We start from the raw sequence: 24104 nt of genomic DNA on the forward strand, positions 1-24104 counted from the left end.
TCACTGAGATGACATTTGAGACCATTAAATATCTGAAAGCCTTTTCAGAAAATTATAATGAAGATGCGGATTGAATGTATAGGGCTGGGCCGTCGGGTATTGTTTTCCATTAACGAGCCGCTTTTAATGAACATGGTCATTAAAAAGTTTGGTGTTTGGGGTTGCTGAACTTAGGACAAAATCTTGTAAAGGTATATAAGCTTTGCGGAGTTGTTTTTTGTTAAGACACCTTGGTAACATAACGTTTACTTTTACAGGAGATCAACATCTGACCCTTGAAGAATTCGCCGCTGGAACACATCCCGGTTCACCCCCTCTTGAAGTCGAGAAAGCTTTTAAAATCTTCGACAAAATGGACGGACATGAAAAAGGCTTCATAAGTCCGTCTTCTGCTGAAGCCCTTTTCAAAAGACTGGACAGCAACAGTAAGTTTGAAAGCTTTTGAACAAGGCCTTTGGGATACAACATGCAAATGTAGAAATAAAGTAAATGATAAAAGCAATTTCTTTTCATCTAACAAAAGTGTAGTTGAAATCGTTGATTTCTTGGTCGTCATTCTTTTTTGTCAGTTTTCTCCAATTTGAAACTGTTTTCTGTTTAAAAAAATACTAATTGTCCTTTTCTACTTGCAGTATTGTTTTCTCTAAACTATGTTTACATTTTCAGACGACGGAAAACTCACACGTGAAGAGATCGAACAGGAATTTTCTGCTGGTATTATAAATAGCTGATAGGCAGACACGCAGACACATAGAAAAACAGAAAGATGAATATTTAGGAAAAGAATGTGACAGAAAGAGAGATAAAGTAATAGTATCCTACTGGTTACCCCGATAAACTTATTTAACATGAGTATCTAGGGTTAAACTAAGAATAATGCAGAAAATAAGATTTTAATGATTATTTACACTTGATTTTGTTGTTGTGTGTCAGCTCTTCAAGAATTACAAGCACAGGCCTAGGTGAACTACTAAGTGACAGCCTGGTGTGACCCCTGCATGAAGAGACTATTAAATCTTCAACTTTCTAACAATCATTTGCGATTTTTCTTGTTTGTTTGCGTTGTAAGGTGTAAACATTGCATTGTGAGTTTTGTACTTGTTGATGTCTGTACATTATGTTGTTGATTTCTTTTCTGTCTTCTGGTGTTTTATACATGATGATTTATCATATTAATTTTTAAATACAGCATGGTACCTCTCACAGCTGTCACAACATTAGTAGATATAATACCAGAAAACATATACATGTACTACTGGTGAAATTTGCGAACGATAAATTTACTTCCTTCTAGCGAGTATCAAAGCTACTAAATATAATTATTGCATATCACATGCATCTCATAAGTGTTTCTTTTTGACGCGATAGGAGACAACAACGAATAACATTAATTTTTAATAATAATATATCAGAAAAAATTATAAACTACACTTATTATTATTTATCCTTTCATGGTTCTAAGCATCAAATACTTTAACATGTAAACTGCTACTAATTTAGAATATTTCTATATAACTCCTTTATCACATTTTTTTCAAAACAACTAGAACATCAGATTGTACACACTATTTTCTGTTACATAGTAATGAAACCTTCAAGTGCCATACTGCAGCAGTGTAGGTAGTAATAGAAATGTCTGTCCACTTTGAATAAGGGACTCTAAAGTAACTAACGATGCACATCAAAGACAGTGTCGGTCCCCTTGATGTTTGACTAACGATGATGACACAAGGTTTACCCATAGGCTGCTGCTGCAGGTAGCCCGCGGCTTCTGGACATGTGTATCAGCGATTGTAGAGGAAGAAGAACACGAATAAAGATCTAATATAAGGGGGATTACTGCGATCCTCTTTTCTGTCTTTTTTTTCTGCCCATTACCTCCCATTCATATGTTGAATATTATGACAATTCACTATAACCATCAAGTTACGGACACGCAATAATTTTAATTTGCAAACTTGATTTATTCTAAAATTTGAAGCTCTGAAATGAAATAAACACTTTGCGACCTACACTAATTTTTGTTAAGACTGTCAGGAGAACTTAAGATAAAAATATATGTGTGTGTATATATATATATATAATTGGTTGATCTAGACGTGATGTCAATATTTCATAGAATATACTGAAATGTAGAAAGGCACTCCGACTCTCTCTCTCTGTCCATTTCTCTCCCTCACACACACACACAGAGATTCCAAAGTGACTAGCTACCTTTTCCCGATATTGCAGATTGTGTTTCTCTTTTTTTTCTCTCTGGTTTATTTTGAATATATGAAGCTACGAGCATGTGTCAGTGTAATAACATTATTGGTTTTGATCAGACCTGGGCAAACGCCGGCCCGCGGGCCGGATCCGGCCCGCCTTCTGTCTCTGACCGGCCCGCCCGCTGGCCGCCCACCAGTAAATATACTATATATACAGTATTGGGTAAAACTGAGTTAACTATATTAGTCCGGCCCTCTAGAACCATCCCAGTTTCTCATCCGGCCCCTTGGGAAAATTAATTGCCCAACCCTGGTTTTGATCATAGTAAAGCCACCTACTAAAGCATGAACAATATTGACGATGAGATATTAATGTTGATAATCCCTTAGCTTTATATAAGCCTCACATTTATCTAATGAATTTCGAGAAAACAAGAAATACCTAACTGTGATAAATTAAGTAACGGTCGAAATAAATGTAGACCCACTTGCGTTGTCGAAATAAATGTTTAGATGACATATAGCAATCCCTCAAAGTCGACATGATGTGGTGATTGTTCAAGAAGATTTAAAAATTTAAAAAAAACACACACACACAAGTAAAGTGGGAGCTAAAGACAAGGCTATGTTTCTATAATTCTTTAGAAAAATATATAAGAAATATTAAGACATTTAATTAAAAAATTAATTACTACAACTTTATACCACAGCTTACGGCTGCATTTCAAATAACACGTGATTAAGTTCAAGTAGGGTTCACTTCTCAACTTTAATTAAAAACTAAGATATTCTTTCTTGACAAGCTTCATCCTGAATGAGTAATCTGTTGACCGCCAACAACAGTATATATTTGCTTTTTCGTGTCCCACTCACACCAACAGCTCAAACAAATCTTGTTTTACTGACCTTCATCTGATTCAATCGGTAAGTAGTAATGGTTTACATACTTTAAACTTATCACTATTATTCTTTTTAAATACAGTGGGTAAATGTACATTAAATTTTTAAACGATTTGTTGTGTTAGCTTAAATTTAATTCTTATTTTTCACAAATTAGATACATTGCGTGCAGTATTTTCAATAAACTTTAGGTTCTAAACTTTAAAGATAAAATAAAATGTAAGCGATAAAATAAAATTGTTGAAGAACTTTTTTTTTTAATTCCAGAACTCTTTCATGTTTATTATCAAGGTATTGCCCACATTGGCTTTTGATGTATACAATAAATTTAATACAATAATAAAACAAGATTTTCACTAAATAATTATTGTTTCACATGTCACATTTGCTCAACAAACAACTGGTTTTGAACGAATCCCACATCAGTGTTATATTATCCATAAGATAATCACTGTTTCTTCAAAATATATAAATAGTAGAATGTTTTAGATGGTAAAACATGATTGACAATATTTTAATATTGCTAAATCTTTTTTGCAGAAGGATCCGCATATTTCACAATGAAGATTGTCGTTCTCTTAAGTCTTCTGGTTGCTGTGAGTGGGTAAAAGTCACCTTTATACTGCACAATAATACTTTGATACCAAAACATTCTGACATTTTAGAATGTCTCAGTGGGAATGAGAAGTTCTTAACTTAAAATATTATCTGAAAAAAATTGCAATGACTTTGCAGAAAAAATTGCAATTAAGCAATGCAGACTAAAAATAAAAGGGAGGCAGAAGTGAAGATTATTTTTTTTTCTAAAATGATTTCTTTAATATCAACAATTCATTAGTAAAATTAGAAAAAATATTCGAAACTTTCAGCTATGACTCTAAGGAATTTCGGAAATACTTCGACGCAATCGACAAAAATCATGATGGCAAAATCACTCTGCTTGAATGGATTATTCACTACAGGAAATACGACCTAGACGGTACTTGCTTAATTTCTCTTTTTTTATATATATAACCAATGAAACAGACGTTGTTGTCATCATCATTGTCGTCGTCGTCATCATCTGTTATGGACTTAAGCAATCAAAAAAAAATTAACATTCTAATTTGTCACAAATTGTAGCAATCAAATCAGGGCTTCTGCTTACGCAAAGAATTGCGAACATTACGCATTAAAAGTTCGGAGGACCCCTTCAATTTTCGTCAATGAGGTCCCCTTCAAATTTGGGCGAAGAACAGGGACCCCTTAAAAATCTGAAGAAGGGGTCCCTGGGACCCCAAAGAATTTAGCTTTAGCAGAAGCCTTGTAAAATATTATATTTCTGGGTTAGCAAGAGGTCTTGGTGATTCAATGAACTGTTGGAGTATTGAATTGAATAATGGGACTGACAACACCACAAAATCTGTTTGTAGCTGATGGAATAGTCAGCCTCAAGGAGCTTCGCTACATCTCTACTGCCAGAAGACACTACCAGCTGTAGTCAGGGCAACTTACAGCTTCTACGCAGATGGACGGTGTGAGTGATGGAAGTGCTTCGTTACTCACTCATGACACCGCATTTACTACCATGATGTTAACGTGAGTTGTACTTTCTCATCAGGTCTTGAGACATAAAAGTAAACTGTTGTAAATGCATTTCATATTCGCATAAGCTATAATTTTGAATATACTATTTATATCTATGACCATCTAAGTTTAAAAGTGTTAACTTATCTAAAACTGCTTTGTGTCCTACAATCATAGTGCAAAGCGACATATTAGTTGAATTCCTTATTGTTCAAGTGTCTGAACTATATTCCGTTTTCAGACGACGGGATAATCTGTTTCAACGAATATGAATTTACTTCTAAAAAGGTAATACCACTTGCTCCTCTACGGAAAGTCATCTAGAAATATCTAATGGTGTAAAGCAAATTCAAAGCACTTGGGGAAAGTTAAAAAAAAAAAAACCTAGGGTAGTGAGAAAAAAAACATTTTTGCTAATGTGTGTAAGTATTGGTCTTCTAGGGGACACATAATGATATCAGAGGAATTGAGATAGAAAAATATGACATGAAAGGTAAGATGCATTCTCAGACATAAAGGTGGGAAGCTTGCTCAGCACAACATAGGAATCTGCTTTAAAGGGGGATAACAATGTGGAAACAAAAGGGTTGTTTGGTTGGTTAATTTTGTTGTTCTATTTACTTTTGGTTGATTGTTTTTTAAGGGGTTTTGTTGTTTTTTTTGCATTTTGGTTTTTGGTTTGTGCGTGTGTGTGTGAGTTTTGGTTTGCTGTGCTCCAGACACAGTAGCTTAACCTTTTGCTGCAAACTGCAAAATAAATGTATCCTTGGAAACTGTAGATTATTTGCGTTAAGTTCTTAAAGCACTGTACAAAAAATGGATAGATAGTATCCCTTGTATTATTGTGTAAAGGACATGCAACTTTCCCACCTGACTTTGTTTATGAGAGGTGGATGTGCCATGTACACAATAATAAGGGATTTTTCTTGTTCGCAGATACGTGGCAACATCATGAAAACATCCAGCGCTTTAGCAATAATAACAGCTATGGCAATGATTCCAGGAGGATAATAAATAAATATTCTGAAAGCAAATTATCTTGGCTCTCCATATAGGTTGTGGACTTGTTAACATTGCTTTTATTTATGGAATCGAAAAGATAGATCATGGGCCTTAATTGTTAGTTTTATCATTCTTGGTTTCCTTTTACCCTCCTCCTCCTCATTGTCATCATCATCATCATCATCATCATCAATCATCAACATCATCATCATCATCATCATCATCATCATTCACATCATCATCATATCCAGATCACTTTTAACTATTTTTAACGAAAGTGGAAACCACACCAATCTTATCTTTTTCATATTACATATCTGTATTACAAGTATGGTCTTCTTCTGAACTAGCGTCTTAACACATCTCCTATTCATCTGCAACGAAGAAGCTCGTTAAACAACATTTTCAATCACACGCGCAAAGCAACACGGGGATCAATGCCGTTAATTGCCGGCCAATCTGCCGCATCTCGACAGGCGTTCTTGTCGTCCCTTGCCTGGCGCAACACACATGCTCCATGAGTAGCTGCATGTGGCACAGCTGTACAGCAACTTATGAGCGGTGAAATGAAATAAATCTATCAAACGTAGAAGAGATATGGATAAATCCTATTTTTTTTTTTTGTTTTTGGATAAGCAGTTTTACAGACTACTAAGTTTAAATAACGGCAATACACGTGACTACGGCTTTAATAAATTCAAACTGTTGAAATCGTAATGATAGGTAGCGTTTTTAATTTAATAAATTATTATCTTAATTATATAAAATATTATATAATATAAATTATTATTAATAAATAATAATTATATATATATTATTATATATATATATATTGATTATTATATATATATATAATATATATAGATAATAATCAGTCTATCATCTATTCTATTGATTAATAACATGATTTAAATTTATATTATAATATATGTATCATGGATTGTTTTATTTCAAATGATATATAGTAATTATTTTGTATCAATTCATGTATTATATTTATATAATTATTATACTATTATAGCCATGGTAAAATGCTTATCAAAAAAAAAAAAAATCTAATTCCATTATGACTTCCTATGATTTATTATGATTTAGTGATTCACGTCATCTGACAGCGTTGCAATTGAGAATCACACTAACATCAGACTTCGCTTACAGCTGTATATGGAAACGATCATGTACTTTAGTTTCAATTTGAAGTATAGCGGCAATGTAATGAGACAGGGGCAAGAGCAGAGGTAAAGGAAAGATAATGAGAGTAAGGAGCGCCATAAAGATGGGAGTAACAAGGAACATGTATGAGTATGTTAAGTAAACCCTTTTGGGAATATCTCTACAGATTATTTTATATTGATTTCAAGACAACTGTATCGTGGAGGACTCGTCTGTCAAGAGTATCAGAGTACTTACAGTGTATCACAGAGTCCAAATCATGTTGTTGTTGTGTGTTGTGTTACAATTAAAGGATGTATAAGTGTGAATAGGGAAGAAAGTCAGTGTTGTGTGAATCTTATCATATTCGTTAAGGAATATCAGATGATCAAAGAACTTTCTCAAGGAAAGAGATCTTTAGAAATATATATATATACTTAGAAATAATCACATATGAATATAGCGGATTAATCTGATGATATGTTGATAGTAATGAAGTAATAATTATATTTTACATTTTTGATTTGATTTGTTTTAGGTTAATTTCATCACATGGTCTAGCAAATAAAGGAGATATGAGTTTACATTACAGTAGAATGAAAGATGTAATGAGTCAGAATGTCCAGAGCGTTAATTATTATGGAAGAGTGTTTGATTGAGCACGGTTTAAATATAGATATTATTATTGGACTTGAGGAAAGTTTTTTGCGACAGATCACTAATTAGTTTCGAGTAGCGAAGTTGAAGTCGCAATAAAAAAGGGATAGACTCATTCACGTACTAAATACTTGTAGGAATCTTAGACTGGATGGGAGGCAGAGCTGAAAAAACGATACCAATAGTAGAATTTTGATCTTAACTCTAACAATATGCAGATGAGAAACTCTTATGTAGTCGCCACTGAATATCTCTCTATTGCTGATGGCAATCAGAAAACCACTTTCAGATAGCTCCATCTCTTGATTTCTTATCATTCTTAATTTAAACTATCTGTCATGGTAGCGTTCCTTATACATGCCAGTTCACACTCTATGTGTTGAGGTAATTCTTTCTACCTGAATCATGAGAATCCTTCTGATCTCAAAGTAGTTAACTTAGCAGTGAGGGGCTCAACTTAGTCCATATCACTTCGTGCTTATATCTTAGCAGGGAATACATATCCATCTTTAGGACAGTAAATTGTTCGAACACTCACTGCGCCATTGACCCGAAAGGTAGATCAACATCATTTTATGACAAATAATAACACCATAGAGCAAAAGTCTGAAATTTGAAAATCATTCCATGTTAGTTCTATAGTACAACTTGTGTAAAACATGGTTTCGATTTTTTTAAAATTTGTGGATACCAAAATGAATTGTGACTTCTGTGCCTAAGGAGCCGAACTACGTCATGTGTATCAAATTATCGTTTCGAAATATTATTTAAACAATGCTAAAATTTAACTTTCATACAATTTCGCACAACGTAAACAATAAATTTTTTTAGAAGCGAAAAAGTTCTATAATGTCATGTAAAAAAGGATATAAAATACAAAATAAGGAGAAACTTCTCTGAAAACTTTCATAAAACAAAATCTTTATGAGTTGCAATAGAAAATATAGTCTCAGAGCCGTCAGTACATTTACTTATAAAGAGCGTTGTGGTGTGTGCGTGTGAGCCGAGAAGACAGTAACGAAGAATATGTGTGTGTGATTTTTTTTTCTTTTATTATTTTTCTTCGTTTAATGACTACTTAAAACAGAACTTTTTTTTCTACATTAATGTTAACGAATTATCTACTTCTTACCAGACGTAATCTTGGAATGTCTGGATCAGCCTAAAATGCTCTTAGTACTAAGCTGACATAAATGGATAAATCTTTCAAGTCATTGAGCAAAGTCTGACCAAACAGATTTTAATTAAAATCGTGACATTTCTTTATGTTATTATTAGATATCCATTAGTTAGAGGAAAATTAAAAGAATTATAAGGAAATGAAAATCGAACCAATAGCTTGATACACAGTTAGCCTGCAGGGTTGTCATACTTTGAAACTTGTCTATCTCTCAGTTTCTTTTCGTAGGTTTTCCTTTTTTTAGTTCAAGTCCGGTCCCTTTTCCTAACTAGCTCTTGCACCGACACGTCTTATGTCTCCCTGCATGACATACAAACAAGTGCCACACATCCATATGTGAACTACAGCTGCTGTAGGTCAATGAATGTAAAGAATTCGTAAATTAACTGAACTGTAGAAATAAACACTAGGAGTCGTTGGTGACATTTTATTGCCAGCACGCGAAGATTAACTTCCAGATAATCATGATTAAACCCCTCACCGCGTTTTCTCGGTACATCATGGGCATAGTCTTGTTTTATTTGTTCAGCGCTCCCTTTACCTGTCAAATTCCTTACTTCCAGATTAACGGAGCAAGAGGTTTTCTCTTCTTACAAGCTTAGTCTTGATTACTGATCTTAGTCACTGAAGCAAATATATATAGTCGTCCTCTAGCTACTGATTCGCGCCGTACACGCTTCACAACCAAAGTGTTCTTCTTCCACGGGCGACTTGCTTCAAACAGTAAGTAACATTGTAAGATGTGAAACATTCTCTAAAAGCTTTATTATGTTTTTATAAAGCTCACTTAACTGGCAAGCTGCTATTTCTTCATTAGAATGTTTGTGTAAACCAAGCAATGCTGACCAGTTGAAGAATTTCTTTAGACATACAGACATACAATCTACAGTTCATTATTGGCGATTACGGCACGAGTGCAACAGCAAGATTAATTTTTTATGTATAAAAAGAACACCAACCTATTTTCTTTGCCCATTAAACAGTTTAAAAGCAGTATTTTCTGAATAGTTTTCTGACTAAACAAGTATCCGAATAAATATTTCTGAAGATAAATCTGAGGGAAACCCGCTGAAGTCAAAATGTAGGAGAAGTCATAAAAACTAGACTAATAAAATTTATAAATTCCAAAAATTCAGAGATAATGTTGCATTTCTTTATGTTGACAGGCAGAACTAACCGCAGATTTTATCAATGAAGGTTATCATTCTTATTTGTCTTCTGGCTGCGTACTTGGTAAGCAATGATTTCTTTCAGTCTTTTAGAAGAGTTTATACTTAAGTAAGTATCACCAGTTACGAGTAACGTTTTGAGTATATTCAAGAAAGTCAAAAAATGTCCTAGAACACAAGTCTTTTTTTCACAAGATATAGTTTGAAGCAGTAAATAAGAGTAATCACACACACGCACACACACAAACACACACACACACCACAACTAGCACCAACAGCACTACTGACACATCTTGTTGACATATTTACAATTTGCGGCATGACTAAATTAAGACTACAACTAAATCTTTTGATTTATATTTTTAGGTACGACAACCAAAATATCAGAAAACTTTTCAACGGTATCGACGAAAACCGAGATGGGTTTATACAGTTCCCGGAACTGCTGTCTCGTTTTGATGAGATTGACACAAACAGTAGTCATCATTATAATTATCATTTTAAGGAATCGTCGTAGTTGTCACCTTTTCTAATGATTATCGTTTATTAATTCACATATTTTGGCTATTTCTACTTATTAGCTACATCAAGGCTACTCTACAGCATACAAAACTCCGCTTACATACGTGTGTACATAATGTACATTGGTAAACACCTAATATTTTGATAAGAATAAAAAGGTTAGTAAAGTTTATTAATTGGAGGATGTGAATTAGAGTGAAGAGATACACACGTTTAATTGTCGGAAATGTTTTCACAAATCTCTTTCGCAGACGACGGAAACGTGACCATTGACGAGTGCTTAGCTAGTAAGCCAAGCGAGATGTCCCTGAATGAAATAGAGTCTTACTTCAAGTTCTACGACGAACTAGATGGCGCTGCTGACGGAGTGGTCCGTAGGGCAGTTATTCAGCGCATTCAATTCCTTATCGACGCTAACAGTGAGTGTGACACCTTTGAGGCCAAGTTTTTAAAAGTATTTCCAGCTCATACCTACATGCGATAACATTCTTGAAAATGTGATCTTTTATCGCGTAACAATAAATGTCTACCTTAATTGCTTTAAAATATGCTGCGTGCATAATTTTAACATTGTTTTATGTTATACGCTTCACTTTTTAAACTACTGAACTTAAATTTCAGATGACGGGAAAATCTCATTTAAAGAATATAAAAAGAGCTGTCTACAGGTAATATCATATGGACAACTTTACTGCATTTACCGCCATAGGCTTTCATTGTCACCATCCTCCTGCTCATCCTCTTTACTCTCCTCCTCATCACTGTCATCATAGTCATCATCATCATCATCATCATCATCATCATCTTCTTCTTCTTCTTCTCTTTTTTTCTTTCTTCTCTTCCTCTTCTCATCGTCTTCATCATCCACCTCCTTCTCTGGCTTCACTATCTTCTTCTCCTCCTCCATCATCATCATCATCAACATCATCTCGTCAAATAAATTCTAATAAATTAGTCATAGAAAACTTGAATGCAGCATTGTGAATGAGAGTAAGCAAACATGACTAATAATGTAAGAGTTTAAAAAGCTGCTCTTTTCTAAATTACTTTTGTCTGGCAGATGCTCAGTGGTCTCAAAGAAAAGATTGACACCTCATCTGACACCTCATCTGAGGATTAACATGATCGCAGTACCACATCCGGCAAGGGAGGAAACTGGTGTGTTACTCCAAACGAGCAACTATCCTACTAACGGCAAGACAGGACATAGGCTTCTAATAAAATTCATAATGTTTGAAATAACGATGGTGGCTATTTTTAACTGGTAGTGGATTAAAATACACTAACACCAGACTAATGCTACTCATGATACCGAAAATCTTTTATCATGTTGATTTTAATCTGCGCTAATAATAAAAGAAGACGCTGAAATGTAAGCAGATAATGATGATAACACCATTTGTATAAAAACAACATTGATGAATTATTAATAAAATCGTGTGAAGAAAAGGATTTTCTGCAGTTTTACTGTCTGAAACATGTAATGCATGGTATGTTTGGCTCTCTTGTCTGTGCGAGTGACACATGAATGCAAACATTAATTATTTCACTGTCCTTTTGTTAGAGCTCCTAGAAAAAAGTCTTCTAAATTCTCATCATTACTAAATTGTAGTAAAAGACACACAATATTAGCTTCTCACAACTTCAATAAGTATGCATGCATCAAAGATAATGACAGTACACGTGTGCACGTTTAGTGATCAAGTCCGACAACTAGTCACTCTCGCGACATCACGGCTCATTGTCTCCCCTGCCTCACGCCTGCACGTACAAAGATATCATTGTGATCAAAGCTTCTTGAGATTAATATATTTTTAAAATTCGTAAATTTACTGAAATGTATAACCGGCAACATTTTTTGAAAATCTATTGCTCGCATGTACAGGTAATGATTAATTATTACTTTTTAACATACATCATGGGATTGTTTTGTATTTATCGTTAAGTACACCGCTACCTGTCAAGGTTACCTACAGTTTAAACGGCAGCAGAGGTTTTTCTTATGAGAAGCTTGGTCTTGATTTATTTATCTGTTATTCACATCAAGGACTATAACGCATGGTAGCCTGCAGGAGAAGTGATTACGGTGTATGGAGTCTCATAGGAAGGACCTACAAATTAACATGTGCAGATAAGATCAGCGAGTGCACTGTGCATGATTACAAACGAACCAACAGAAAAGCATACAGAAAATATAGGCGTCATATGATGACACCATAAAAACACATAACCGAAGAGCATGGAAGAAGAAGACAAGAGAAGAAGCAAAACCGTGTGTTGTGCATCTCATGTACAAGGGGAGACAGCTGCGATCTTTCTGTACACTGCAGTGAGTTTTGCATAATAGTAAAACCAAACAAATGTTTAAAGTACAGTCGACGCCTTGCTTTCATAATCTTCTGAGTTTTGTTCCTTATCACATGATGCCGGGTTCTTCACCTATTAATCCTCTCTTTCTCATTGGAAACCTCTGGACACGCACGAACGGCAATGGAGGGTTAACTCGTCCCTCAAATCGGCTTGAGTGTAAGCTGGATACAGCTCGCTGAACACTGTAAATGTCGACTCCACAGAGCATGATAGAATAAATTGCACATGTCGGAAGCGAAAGTCTGAAATAAACATTCATTCTGAAACTATTTTAACGACTTTGCTGTAGGTTATGATTAGTTGTTTTGATATATTTTTGTTTAGTAGTTGGTCTATTTGTGACGAAGGGATAAAAGAGTTCAGTGAAAACTCTGGTACAGACAACAAATTTGCAGAAAATAAAAATTATAAATGAAAGAAACCCGACTTCTACAGAACACATTTTAAAAGTACACTCAGTAAAATTCTCACTTCATTCCGCACAGACAAACACACAACCTGCTACCCTATAAAATACCCGTATATAAAAAAATCAACGCAGCCAAAAGATCATAGCCTAACCATCCTATCAACCCATCCCTTCTTATTTGATTATCTATAACAAACATAAACTTGAGTATTATGAAATAAATAAGAAATCATAATGGGTCTGCGTTGTGTGTTTTAGTTGCGTTGTATATAGAGTTTCCAGAAAACATCATCCGCCTTGACAGTAAGCCAACAAATATCAGCTACATGATTTCAACTGAAATTAAATCGTTCACTATATCGCCAGTTTAAAAATTCATAGCATGTAATTACAAATTAGTCCATTGGTGATTTAGAATGTTTTTTATATAAAATAGTTCTCCAGCATGTTAATACCAAAAACTTATTTACAAAGACAGAACTCAAATTAAATTTTTATTCAGTTAGTAGTCATGGGTCTTTTCAACGGAAAATTGGAACCAACAATAATAATTCTCATTACAGTCTTTGTTATTATTATCATATCGTAATTAAAGCATGGTATCATGATATCATCACCTTACCATTCTACTTACGTACATCTGTACCAAGGAATAGATCGTTAAACACCCTCAGTCATGAGCGCCATCCACACACGGGTAGCCAGGGCTCAGGTCCCTTAATGCGCCATCTGCGCGACGACGAGCCTCATTGTCTCCCTTGCCTGACCGCGCACGCACGCACTCACACACACACAAGCTGACTGTGCCCTAAGCTGCTAAACACTTCCTCGTATGAAATTCATAAATCAATCTTACGTAGAAATTGATAAAGGTAAAAATAATGCTAGGTTTAATTTTTATTAAAAGTGTTGAGAACTTTTATTTATATTTTATAAATGATATTATCACGCTTCGAGTAAATCCTAAGATTATGTCCTGGATTGAAGTTCAGACACCGGCCAGCTGTCAAACGTTAAAATGGAGATGTTTTTTCCCAGACTTAATCCTGATTTATTGAGTTGTTTATTCGAAGGCGAGTATACATATTTACCCTGCTGGCTACTGACCACACATCACAACAGAAGCATTCTTCCAAGCCTCTGCATCAAACGGTTAGTACACCTTAATATGACAAATAGTGTGAGAACATCAAGTTAAACAGTTTAACAGTTTAAGTTGAAATAGGGATTTGGTAATTAAAATATCTGTTTGTTATGTATTTTAATCGTGTACAGGAGACCAAATGTTTGTACACTTCACAGGCATAGTCAAACCTCGACACTTTACAGTTTCGAAATTCGTCGCATTTTGCATTTGATTCCTTTAGAAGAGAAAAAATTACTTCGGTGCCCGACGTTTGCACACTGGATGTCTGCCAGGGTTGTCTGCTCCAGTAGAAACATTATGGTCACGTGACAGGTCCGCTCAGTTCTCGCACAATACTGAACCCAATTCGTTTTTGTGGAATTTTTTGTCGCGTATAAACAAAACACAGATGCTGCTGCTTGTTTGAAAGATTAAGAACATTTAGCAGGTTATATTAGTTCAGTAGAGATAATTTCCTAAAGCCAAATCATTATGTTTCTATTGATTCATTGATTTATTTGCTAGGTGAAATATAATTTATTTATGAATAGTCTGCCTTAATCAATGTGCTTTAATTATGATTTTTAAAACTACAATATTTATTGTCAAAAATAGGTATCCGACCTTATTAGTTACTGTACCTGTCTTCTTGAATGAATTTATTAAGAGTACTAAGGTACCTCTGTATAGGTAAGCAATACTTTAAACAGGTTTGAAAATTAAGAAAAAAATTTTTTTAACTGAAACTACTTTTACAACAAATCATGATTTGCTAATATCTTATCTTGACAGAAAAGTTTTTTAGATCAACCTGCATATTTCATAATGAAGTTTGTCATCTTTCTTGGACTTCTGGGTGTGGTGCTCGGGTAAGTGACAATTTATTTCCAGGACTATTATTGCTAAATTTGAAGAAAATAATGTAACTAAAATGTTGCCAGCTATGACTAGGATTAGTTTGAACATCATCAGTCAAGGAATCTACAACTTAACCTTTCATCTGATTTTTTTACGCCATATACTTGCAAGCAACTGAAAACTGCACTTTCTAAAGTTAAATTATTTGCACACACAAGTAACATGTCATCATATTCAAGATGCACTTTATTAATGAGAGCAGACAATATTTTTCCAGCAATGACGCCAACTACGTCTTCGAGCTGTTCCACGCTACCGACAGCAACAACGACAATGTCATTTTGTTTCATGAAATGATGGAAACTTTTAACTACATGGATTTGGACGGTAATCATTATTATCCTTATTGTCGTCATCTTCGCCATCGTCACCATCAAGACCCTTACCCCACCCAGCACCAATGTCGGTGTCATTCTTATAAAGGGTTAAAATTTCACAATGAGTTAAACATGTTTTGAAGGTCTAATGAAATGAACACTATTTTCTTCTAGTAATTTGGTGAATATATCCAAGAAGCTTTCCCTAGTTATAGAAATAAAATATTTGCTTCCCACTAGATATAAATCACTATTTCAGGCGATTACCAGCTGACTCTTGAAGAGTTTGGTTCTGACTTAATTCCCGGGTCGCCTCCTCTTGATGCCGAGAGCGCTTTCAAATTCTTCGACACAAAGGACCTGGAGGAGAATGGCTTGTTGGATAAATCAGCTGTTGTGTTCTTTTTCAATGGCCTGGACAGTAACAGTGAGTTATATATATATATCTTAGGCTAAGTTTTCGCGACGCAAAGTGTAAACTTATTGAATGATAATGATAAACGCTTATTTTAAAGCTACAAATACATCTCAATTTTTTTTAATTACCTCTTTGTTCTCATCGATCCGTCAATTGCTTAGCTGCCAAAAGAAAAACTATCACGGAAAAAGTGAATTTTATACAACATTTTTCCAGTGTCTAATAATAATAAAATTTATTTTTATCGTGCGATGCTTCACAAGGTTAATGTCATTCTCGACGAGCATAAAAAAGAAACTGAACACATGAAAATTATTTGATCTAAGAAAAGACTGTCAGTCAACAGATAATCTGAAACCATAAAAAGGAAATAAAATGTTATTGTCCTAGTCACAAAATACAGTCCAGGAAAATCACTACAATCACATCAGGTGAAATCATGGACTCCAAACTCAAAATTAACTTAGAGAATCGTCAAAGTCAGTAAGAATCCGAAGGGACATTCCCCTCCAAAAAAGGTGTAAATATCTAAAATGTTATATATATACTATTATATAAAATAAATGATATATAATATTATATATAATATAAGGCTGTATATTTATGTTTTCAGAGGACCACCGACTCACAATTGTGGAATACATGGAGAATTATTTTCTGGTAATAGAATCAGTATGGATAGACAGGCAGACATAAAAACGACACACAGAGATACAGACAGATTGACTGACTGACAGACAAACAGACAGATAATATGAGATGATTGGAAGAGAAAGTGTAAGAGAGAAAGTTCAGAATGCATGCAGAGGGTACAATAGTAAGGAATGTTAATATTTGATTACATTTCGGTGTTGACAGCTCTTCGATGACAATGACCGTAAATAAAACACCGGATTTGACGGAGTGTTAACAAGCTGCTGGAAGCGAAAAATAAAAGTAAAATTTTCGAAGCCAAATACAAACATTTTGTTGTGTGTTTTAGAGGCGTGGGGTTAACACTGCACCTTGACTGAATGCTCTTGAGCTTTGTAACCCTTTGTACATTTTTCATTGATATCTCTTCACTTTCTTCTGTTGTTTCATTCTTTTTGATTGAAATATGTTTGTTTTAAAAAATCTTTTTTTCTCTCTCTCTGTCTCTCTCTAGGTCTTTCTTTTTCTCTGTATATTTTTCTGTGTGTGTGTGTGTGTGTGTGTGTGTGTGTGTGTGACAGGATCAACCACTGTGAATGCTAACGTGGCGGAAATTATTTTATAATAAACATAATAAAGTTGACTTGTATTTCACCTTATCCCACCATCAAAGCCAGGCTCAAAGCGCTGTACAGAAAGAAAACAGACAGCTGGTCTCAAAAACAAAGAGTTGATTGTGAGCTCTGTTAATGTAGCTACTCATGTTGAAAATATGATGACTGCCATCAGCCATCTGCAACGTTTCGGAACCTTGGTAATTTCGGCAAAATCAGATTAATTTATAAAGTTTAGTTTGCCATGAGGCGTGCATGACAACGGGACTTAAAGGTGTGAAAATGTACACTGGAAGGCTTTTCTACATTTTTATATAAATATTGGAAATAGTCCAGCAAGTCGACTGATGCGTTTATTTATAGTTCCAAACTTCATCGAATTATACGAACATTTTGTAATAATATATAATCTGAAGAAGACCCAATAAAACTTGAATTTACTTTTATAGTGTTACCGACAAATTGGTCACATAGAAATGTTTTTACTCTCCAATATATCAAATGACAATAAGAATCCATTCTGGTTAGTGTAGCATTGAAAAGATATAGAGAATAATTGAAAAAAAAGAGAGAGGCGTGTTTTGAGTGGGGTGTGGAAAGGAGACTCGGAGGATTATATTATGGAACAGACTAGTTAAAACTGTTGAAGATATGTGTTATTCAGTCTGTCACGACTGATTACATACTGGTAGAATGCAGATCACATACACTGGACTGGTATTCAGAATCACATCTCAAGCATGGAGGATGTTATAAAAAAAGTTTTTTTCTTCCCTCGGTATCGCTTTTGACAGGGGTGGCTGTCCACTTTGACCCCTGAATCCTGCGCCACTTCAGTTTGTATACTAATGTTAATGTGTTAATATTTAATTTGTAATGTAAAGATATTATAGGATATCTATAGTCTCCCTTCTCAATACCTGTCACCAATACAATAAAGGTTGGATGTCATGGGTTCAGCTCTCGCTATTCCATAAACCACTCCATAAAGTAGAAATCCCAGGCACTTAGAAGACTGTGTTTTTCAGAGACCGTTGAAATCTGTTTGTTTAACACAGGTAACGTAGGTTAAGTTGCGATCATTAGATCGGTTTCTTAGGTCAAGCGCGGGTCACCTGTATGATGTCATTAAGGACACCACAGAGCGTGAGAGAACATATTGCACGTGTCGAATGCAAAGAGGATGAAATCAAGTGACAAAGGGCTTGCCGTGAAATTTGTATTTTGGTTTGTGACAGCTATGTTGTTATATGATATATGGTTGATTTGTTGCCAAGAAACGGTGTTTTAGTGAGTTATATCAGGGGTGTAAGCTTAACGACATTCCATATAGCCACGCTTACCTACGCAGAAGGAGGCATTGAATCATAAATTGCTTCTAAGGAATCATATTTTTTGGAAAAAAAAAATAACGAGAAAGGATTTGATAGATATAAAAATGCTTAAAATAATACAGAAATGTTCATACTGTGTTTGAAATAAGTCTTGTTTTAGAACCAAGAGTCGACGAATGGTGTTTCGAAAATAAGTGTGTGTGTGTGTGTGTGTGTGTGTGTGTGTGTGTGTGTGTGTGTGTGTGTGTGTGTGTGTGTGTGTGCAATAATATGTTAAAAACAAGGTGACAGTCCTTGATGAAATTAAAAGTCTTCTCTGCTCTGCAACAAAATCTCTCTCCTGTTGACTTCATAATTCATTTACTTGTCCATGAATCCACGTGTACTTTGCTGTCCTTTGTTTTTTGTGCTTTTCCTTGCACTGTCATTGATGGAGGGGAAAGCGCTGTATTAGTAGTAGTAGTACTACTAATACTATTCCTCCTCCTCCTCCTCCTCCTCCTCCTCCTCCTCCTCCTCCTCCTCCTCCTCCTCCGTCACATGTGCTTTCACAGTAAGTGATTGTGCCATTGAGAAAAAAAAAAAAAAAATCCTGAACACGTGCGATTTATGGGTCATGAAGTGGTCAAGTGTTAATGATAAATAATAATTTAAAGCAGTTGTATTTGTTATGTCAACATTTACACATTGGCTTATTGGTCTTTTTGTCAAGAGGTAGAGTATATATTTTGCCCTGCTTATGCCTGGTAAACACTCGATTTCTTGGTTTTCCTTGCCTACCTTTGAATTGAGAGGTAAGAATGTATTCTTATATTAACATTAACTGTAAACGATTTATTTATTTTGTGCATAAAAGAACTTCTGAACATTTAAATGTCTGTCGTGATGCTAATTTTCTGTTGGGTGTTATGACTACCTTTCTTACTGCTTATGTATTGTTGTTGGACTTGATCCTTAAATAAACACTCGACAGGAATCGCATGTTATTATTAACTTGTTTCTTCCATGTATGGAAATCATCACCATCGTAATCGTCGTCGTCGTCATTAAATTGGTCATTAAATTGGTGTGAGAAGAACATGATATTGGCCTGTACAACCTCAGTATATACACATGCACCAAAGAAAATAACATACAATGCTGAGTTTCACGTGTGTACGTCTATGGATCAAGTCCGACAACTAGACACTTGCCACGACACGGCTTATTGTCTCCCCTGCGTTAGTCCTACACATACAGGCAAAGACATGCACTGTGACTAGACCTGCTGTAGATCAATGCAAATAAAGGATTCGTAAATTCACTGAACTGTAAAAATAAATTTTGCAAGCTTCTTGTATTCAACAAATGCAATGTTTTCTCTCCCGCTCATATTTAAGTAATGCAGTTGTACAACTTTTGACCTTAAGAACCGATATCATGTTAAAGTAACAGAAATTTTAGCCCTCTGTAAAACATTTTGTCTTTTAATCTTATAAAACTTTAATATTAACAAATAAGTTAGCCTTCCATAGTTCACAATATGTAAAATGAGTGCAGTACACAAAACAGTTAAAAGCAATATTTCCTTGATATCAAATTATTTGCATTAATCAGCTGCAGTCTCCTGACTAAACAAGTATCCTAGGAAAGATTTCCTCAGATTATCTGAGGTAGACCCCGTTATTGTTGTAGTCTAGGAAAAGTAATCAAATCAAGACTAATAAAAACAAGTTAACAATCCAAAAATATCAGAGGTAATGTGTCACTTTTGTTGTTGACAGGGCGGACTAATCGGCAATTTCATCATGAAGGTTGTCATTCTGTCCTGTCTTCTAGCTGCGGTACTTGGGTAAGCGCTCATTTCTTAACGGCTTTTAGAGAATTCTAAACTAGTTATGAGTGAAGCTTTTTAAAGAAAGTAAATATTCTTAGACTCTTCCCTTTTTCACATTAAAGCAGTAGAAATGTAATGAATAAGAGTAATTAAATCTCGGACAACACCTAGTACCCCCAATACATACACACACGCACCAAAAGCACATCCTGTTAACATCCTTAACAAATGGATGCATGACTAACATAAGACGACGACTAAACCATTTTATTTACTCTTTCAGGGTGGACTACTACGCATTTAAAAGAGGTTTCGAATCTCTCGACCTAGACGATGATGGGGTTGTACGGCCAGAGGAACTGCTGGCTTTGATCGAACTAAACGACCTAAACAGTAATCGTTATTATCATCATCATCATCGTCGTTGTTAGCGACGACAGCATACCGTTAATCCCTTTGTAATCGTTCGCATTCTAGTATCTCATTTTTTTTTTTACCAATTTTTCTTATTAATTCCATTAAGGCTACCCACGAGGACTCTATTAATCAGGGCTTCTGCTAAGGCTACATTCTTTGGGGTCCCAGGGACTCCTTCTTCAGATTTTTAAGGGGTCCCTGTTCTTCACCTAACTTTGAATTGGACCCCATCGACGAAAATTGAAATGGTCCTCCGAACTTTTAATGCGTACTGTACGCAATTTTTTTGCGTAAGCAGAAGCCCTGCAGTCTATAGCACAAAATCTGTGTATATAATTTACATTTTCAGGAACTTATACTTGGAATAAAAATAATAATAAGGTTCATGCTTATTAAGCACATGCTTAATTGTTGGAATTGTTTTCAAATTTTATTTGCAGACGACGGAAACATAACCATTGAAGAGGATACAGCTACTCAGGTAACCGGGACACCCGAGATTGTAATTCAGGGTAATTTCAACTACTACGACAAACAAGATGGCGCTGCGGACGGCGTGATCTCTCTGTCAATTGCTCCTGTGCTTTTTGACATCCTCGACGCTGATGGTGAGTGTGACTGCTTTGACACAAAGAAATTAAAGGGCAGCAACAAAATATATTTCCAGCTCATACCTACATAATATTGTACATAGGACCCTTGAAGAAAAGATCTTTTGATAGTTGAACAATAACATTTGTGGTTTTGAAATTTTAAAATCGTTTTATGTTGTGAGTTGTGAGCTTCACTTCTAAGACAACTGAATTGAATTTTCAGGTGACGGTGAAATCACAGTTGAAGATTGGTTTATGACTCTTCCACAGGTAATATCAGACAGACAGACAAGCACGCACACAGACAGAGAGACAGACACACAGACACACTAACAGACACACACACACACACACACGTGCCGTATTTTAAGATGAATAACTGCCCGCTGTTGAGTATAGTCATATCAGACTATATAAATCGGGAAAGGAAGAGATTGCTTCTTCATCCTTGACGAATTCGTTCTTTTCCTCTTCTTTCTTTTCCTCCTCCTCCTCCTCCTCCTCCTCCTCCTCCTCCTCCTCCTCATCATCATCATCATCATCATCATCATCATCATCATCCTAACTGGTATCGATCGGAACAAGCAGGTCGACCCGTAAACTGAACGCAAGGTATGGGGAGAAGCTGGAGTAAAGTCGTGACCTTTGAACTATTATTGAACTCTGAGTAATTCTCCCATCGTGTATACCTACCCCTCTTTGATGCTTGTTAACCAGGTTTTCTGCTGCGTTTAAGGGATTTAATTGAAACAGTTCAGTTATCACTTTATGTAAGATATGAATTTTAAATAAAACTTTTAAAGTAGTACAATAAATACAGATTTACAACTAAAAGGAGTATATATATATATTGTCGGGTGATTTCCATATATCTCACGCCATGCAAACTTTGATGGCCTCATCTTGAATAAGAGCTTGAAAACATTACATAGAATGTAAGTAATTAAAAAGATTCTTTTTAACTTTGTCAAGTACAGTACAGAATGAAGAATAATGTGATTGATGTAACTGGTCACATGTAATCATATTCATATTTTGGTTTTGGCAGGTAATAGATGGCATCGAAAACGAGATTGCGGCCTTATATGCAGCTTAACAGGCTGATACATCCGACACCTGACAGATGAAGGGAGCTGATGTTTCAGCAACCAAGGCTATATAACAGCAAGACACCTGACAGAGACTTTTAATAAAATTCAAAATGTTTGAAATGAACGATGGTGGCTCTTCGTTATGTGTTCTGTAAGCAGATAATGATGATAAAAACCCATAAAATGAGAGGAAACAACAACAACAACGACAACAACAACAACAACAACAACAACAACAACAACAACATAACTGAGTTATTAATAAGATCTCGGTTTTGACTTGACATGAAGAATCGACAGCTGGAGAAACCGAGCTTAAAAAGTTTACAGTATTTCCTTATCACAACATTTTAAACCTTCATATTCGCACAAAGTCACAGGTTGTAGTCGTTCAATAATTACCATACTCGTTCTGCTGTTAATTAGATTAAAATTTAACTATTTTTACTCATTTCTGTTTGCATCTCGCTTGAATACACGAAAACAAATGAAATATATTTCACAATTTCTCATTTGGCTGTTTATTAAGTGTCACCTGGTAAGACAGTCTAGGTTGCCTTTTATTTTAAGGTTTATAAATGTCTTTGTAAGCTGAAAAATTTCTGACCAATAGATTTAATTATCTTCATATTTATTGGCTTGTTTAGATAGTACTTAGAGTTATGAAGCGATCGCGAGACTGTGGAGTCAAGACAACATGAAGTGTGGTGTGTGCGGTCAGTAGACAGGAGGACGAAGTAGATACATTAATTAGTAATTTACAAATAAATAAAGCATGAATCGACTTGTCAGAAAGGAAATCTCTGCGCCATAAAAATTGTGAAAAAATACTGTGGACCCCAAATTGTATTAGTCTTCTGAATATTGTTTCTTATCACATAATCCTTTTTTTATATTCTGTGTGGTTCAGGTTTTATTCTCTTGTCTCATTAAAACTTTTGTTTTATGCAATAATGACTAAGGAGGCTCAACTCGTCTTTCAAAGCTGCTTGAGCGTTCGATACATTTCATTGACCATAGTAAATGTTGGGAGCAAGTTTTTGAGATAAACAGTCTTGCCATATCTCTTTAGCCGACTTTGTTGTAAAATAGTGGGGCCTGACTTTTAGTTTTGATACCTAGTTGTTTGTAGAAGGTTGATTTCTGACTAAGGGAGTAAACGACTTTAGTCTAAAGAGTTTCAAACGGTCGTTTGGAAAAAATTCAAAAAATAAAACTTTTATCTGATAGGTATACAGCATAATGAGAGACACGTACAAGACACAAACAGGAAGTAAAGTACATTTAAGCAAATAAAACCAAAATTTTCGTAAATATAATTGCTATAATTTTTTAGAGCAAAAAGTTAATTCCAGCGTCAAAGAAAAAAAAAAGAAACACTACTGATGAACTTCTGTAAAATATTGAATAACCGTCAGTTTTTTCTACATTCTTTAGCAGGTGTGTCTCTCAGTGTTTGTGTTTGTTTGAGAGATAGAGATAGTGAGAGAAAGACATTGTGTGTTGTTATTTATTCTTTCCTTCATTTTCATTTTGTATTTTTTTCTTCTTCCAATGAGTATTTAAAACATAACATTTTTATCGTTTCTTTCTACGATACTTGAGAACTGGGATGGACGTCGTCATCATCATCATCATCATGGTCGTCGTCGTCGTCATTAAACTAATGTAAGAGGCACATTATATTGGCTTC

At 35.0% G+C, this 24104-nt stretch overlaps 2 protein-coding genes and 2 long non-coding RNA genes across 4 annotated transcripts; all 4 read left to right on the forward strand.

The window, feature by feature from the left end:
* Positions 1 to 154: 154 nt before the first annotated feature.
* Positions 155 to 1031, forward strand: LOC112569407. The gene is made up of 3 exons (XR_003100409.1): positions 155 to 425; positions 667 to 714; positions 934 to 1031. It is a non-coding gene; the product is annotated as an uncharacterized LOC112569407 (long non-coding RNA).
* A 2007-nt stretch (positions 1032 to 3038) lies between these two features.
* On the forward strand, positions 3039 to 4151 carry LOC112569414. Its single transcript, XR_003100417.1, has 3 exons — positions 3039 to 3131; positions 3648 to 3711; positions 3977 to 4151. It is a non-coding gene; the product is annotated as an uncharacterized LOC112569414 (long non-coding RNA).
* A 5986-nt stretch (positions 4152 to 10137) lies between these two features.
* On the forward strand, positions 10138 to 11801 carry LOC112569345 (probable calcium-binding protein CML27). Its single transcript, XM_025247134.1, has 4 exons — positions 10138 to 10309; positions 10607 to 10774; positions 10977 to 11023; positions 11416 to 11801. Exons 1-4 carry the CDS (start codon positions 10153 to 10155, stop codon positions 11473 to 11475), a joined length of 432 nt encoding a protein of 143 aa, XP_025102919.1. The 5' UTR covers positions 10138 to 10152; the 3' UTR covers positions 11476 to 11801.
* Positions 11802 to 14171: 2370 nt separating this feature from the next.
* LOC112569377 lies at positions 14172 to 16869 on the forward strand. Its single transcript, XM_025247174.1, has 6 exons — positions 14172 to 14286; positions 15053 to 15129; positions 15396 to 15505; positions 15755 to 15922; positions 16527 to 16573; positions 16772 to 16869. Exons 2-6 carry the CDS (start codon positions 15086 to 15088, stop codon positions 16796 to 16798), a joined length of 396 nt encoding a protein of 131 aa, XP_025102959.1. The 5' UTR covers positions 14172 to 14286; positions 15053 to 15085; the 3' UTR covers positions 16799 to 16869.
* The last annotated feature ends 7235 nt before the right edge of the window (positions 16870 to 24104 follow it).

This window comes from Pomacea canaliculata, linkage group LG7 (genome assembly GCF_003073045.1).
Source record: "Pomacea canaliculata isolate SZHN2017 linkage group LG7, ASM307304v1, whole genome shotgun sequence".
NCBI classification, from domain to species: domain Eukaryota; kingdom Metazoa; phylum Mollusca; class Gastropoda; order Architaenioglossa; family Ampullariidae; genus Pomacea; species Pomacea canaliculata.

Excerpts from the sequence above, each read along its gene's own strand:
- LOC112569345 (XM_025247134.1), top strand. The coding sequence starts at position 10,153 with ATGACTAAATTAAGACTACAACTAAATCTTTTGATTTATATTTTTAGG. Across the intron at positions 10,310-10,606 it reads TGATGAGATTGACACAAACA|ACGACGGAAACGTGACCATT; the intron begins GTAGTCATCATT and ends TCTCTTTCGCAG. Across the intron at positions 11,024-11,415 it reads ATAAAAAGAGCTGTCTACAG|ATGCTCAGTGGTCTCAAAGA; the intron begins GTAATATCATAT and ends TTTGTCTGGCAG.
- LOC112569377 (XM_025247174.1), top strand. The coding sequence starts at position 15,086 with ATGAAGTTTGTCATCTTTCTTGGACTTCTGGGTGTGGTGCTCGG. Across the intron at positions 15,130-15,395 it reads CTTCTGGGTGTGGTGCTCGG|CAATGACGCCAACTACGTCT; the intron begins GTAAGTGACAAT and ends ATATTTTTCCAG. Across the intron at positions 16,574-16,771 it reads ACATGGAGAATTATTTTCTG|CTCTTCGATGACAATGACCG; the intron begins GTAATAGAATCA and ends CGGTGTTGACAG.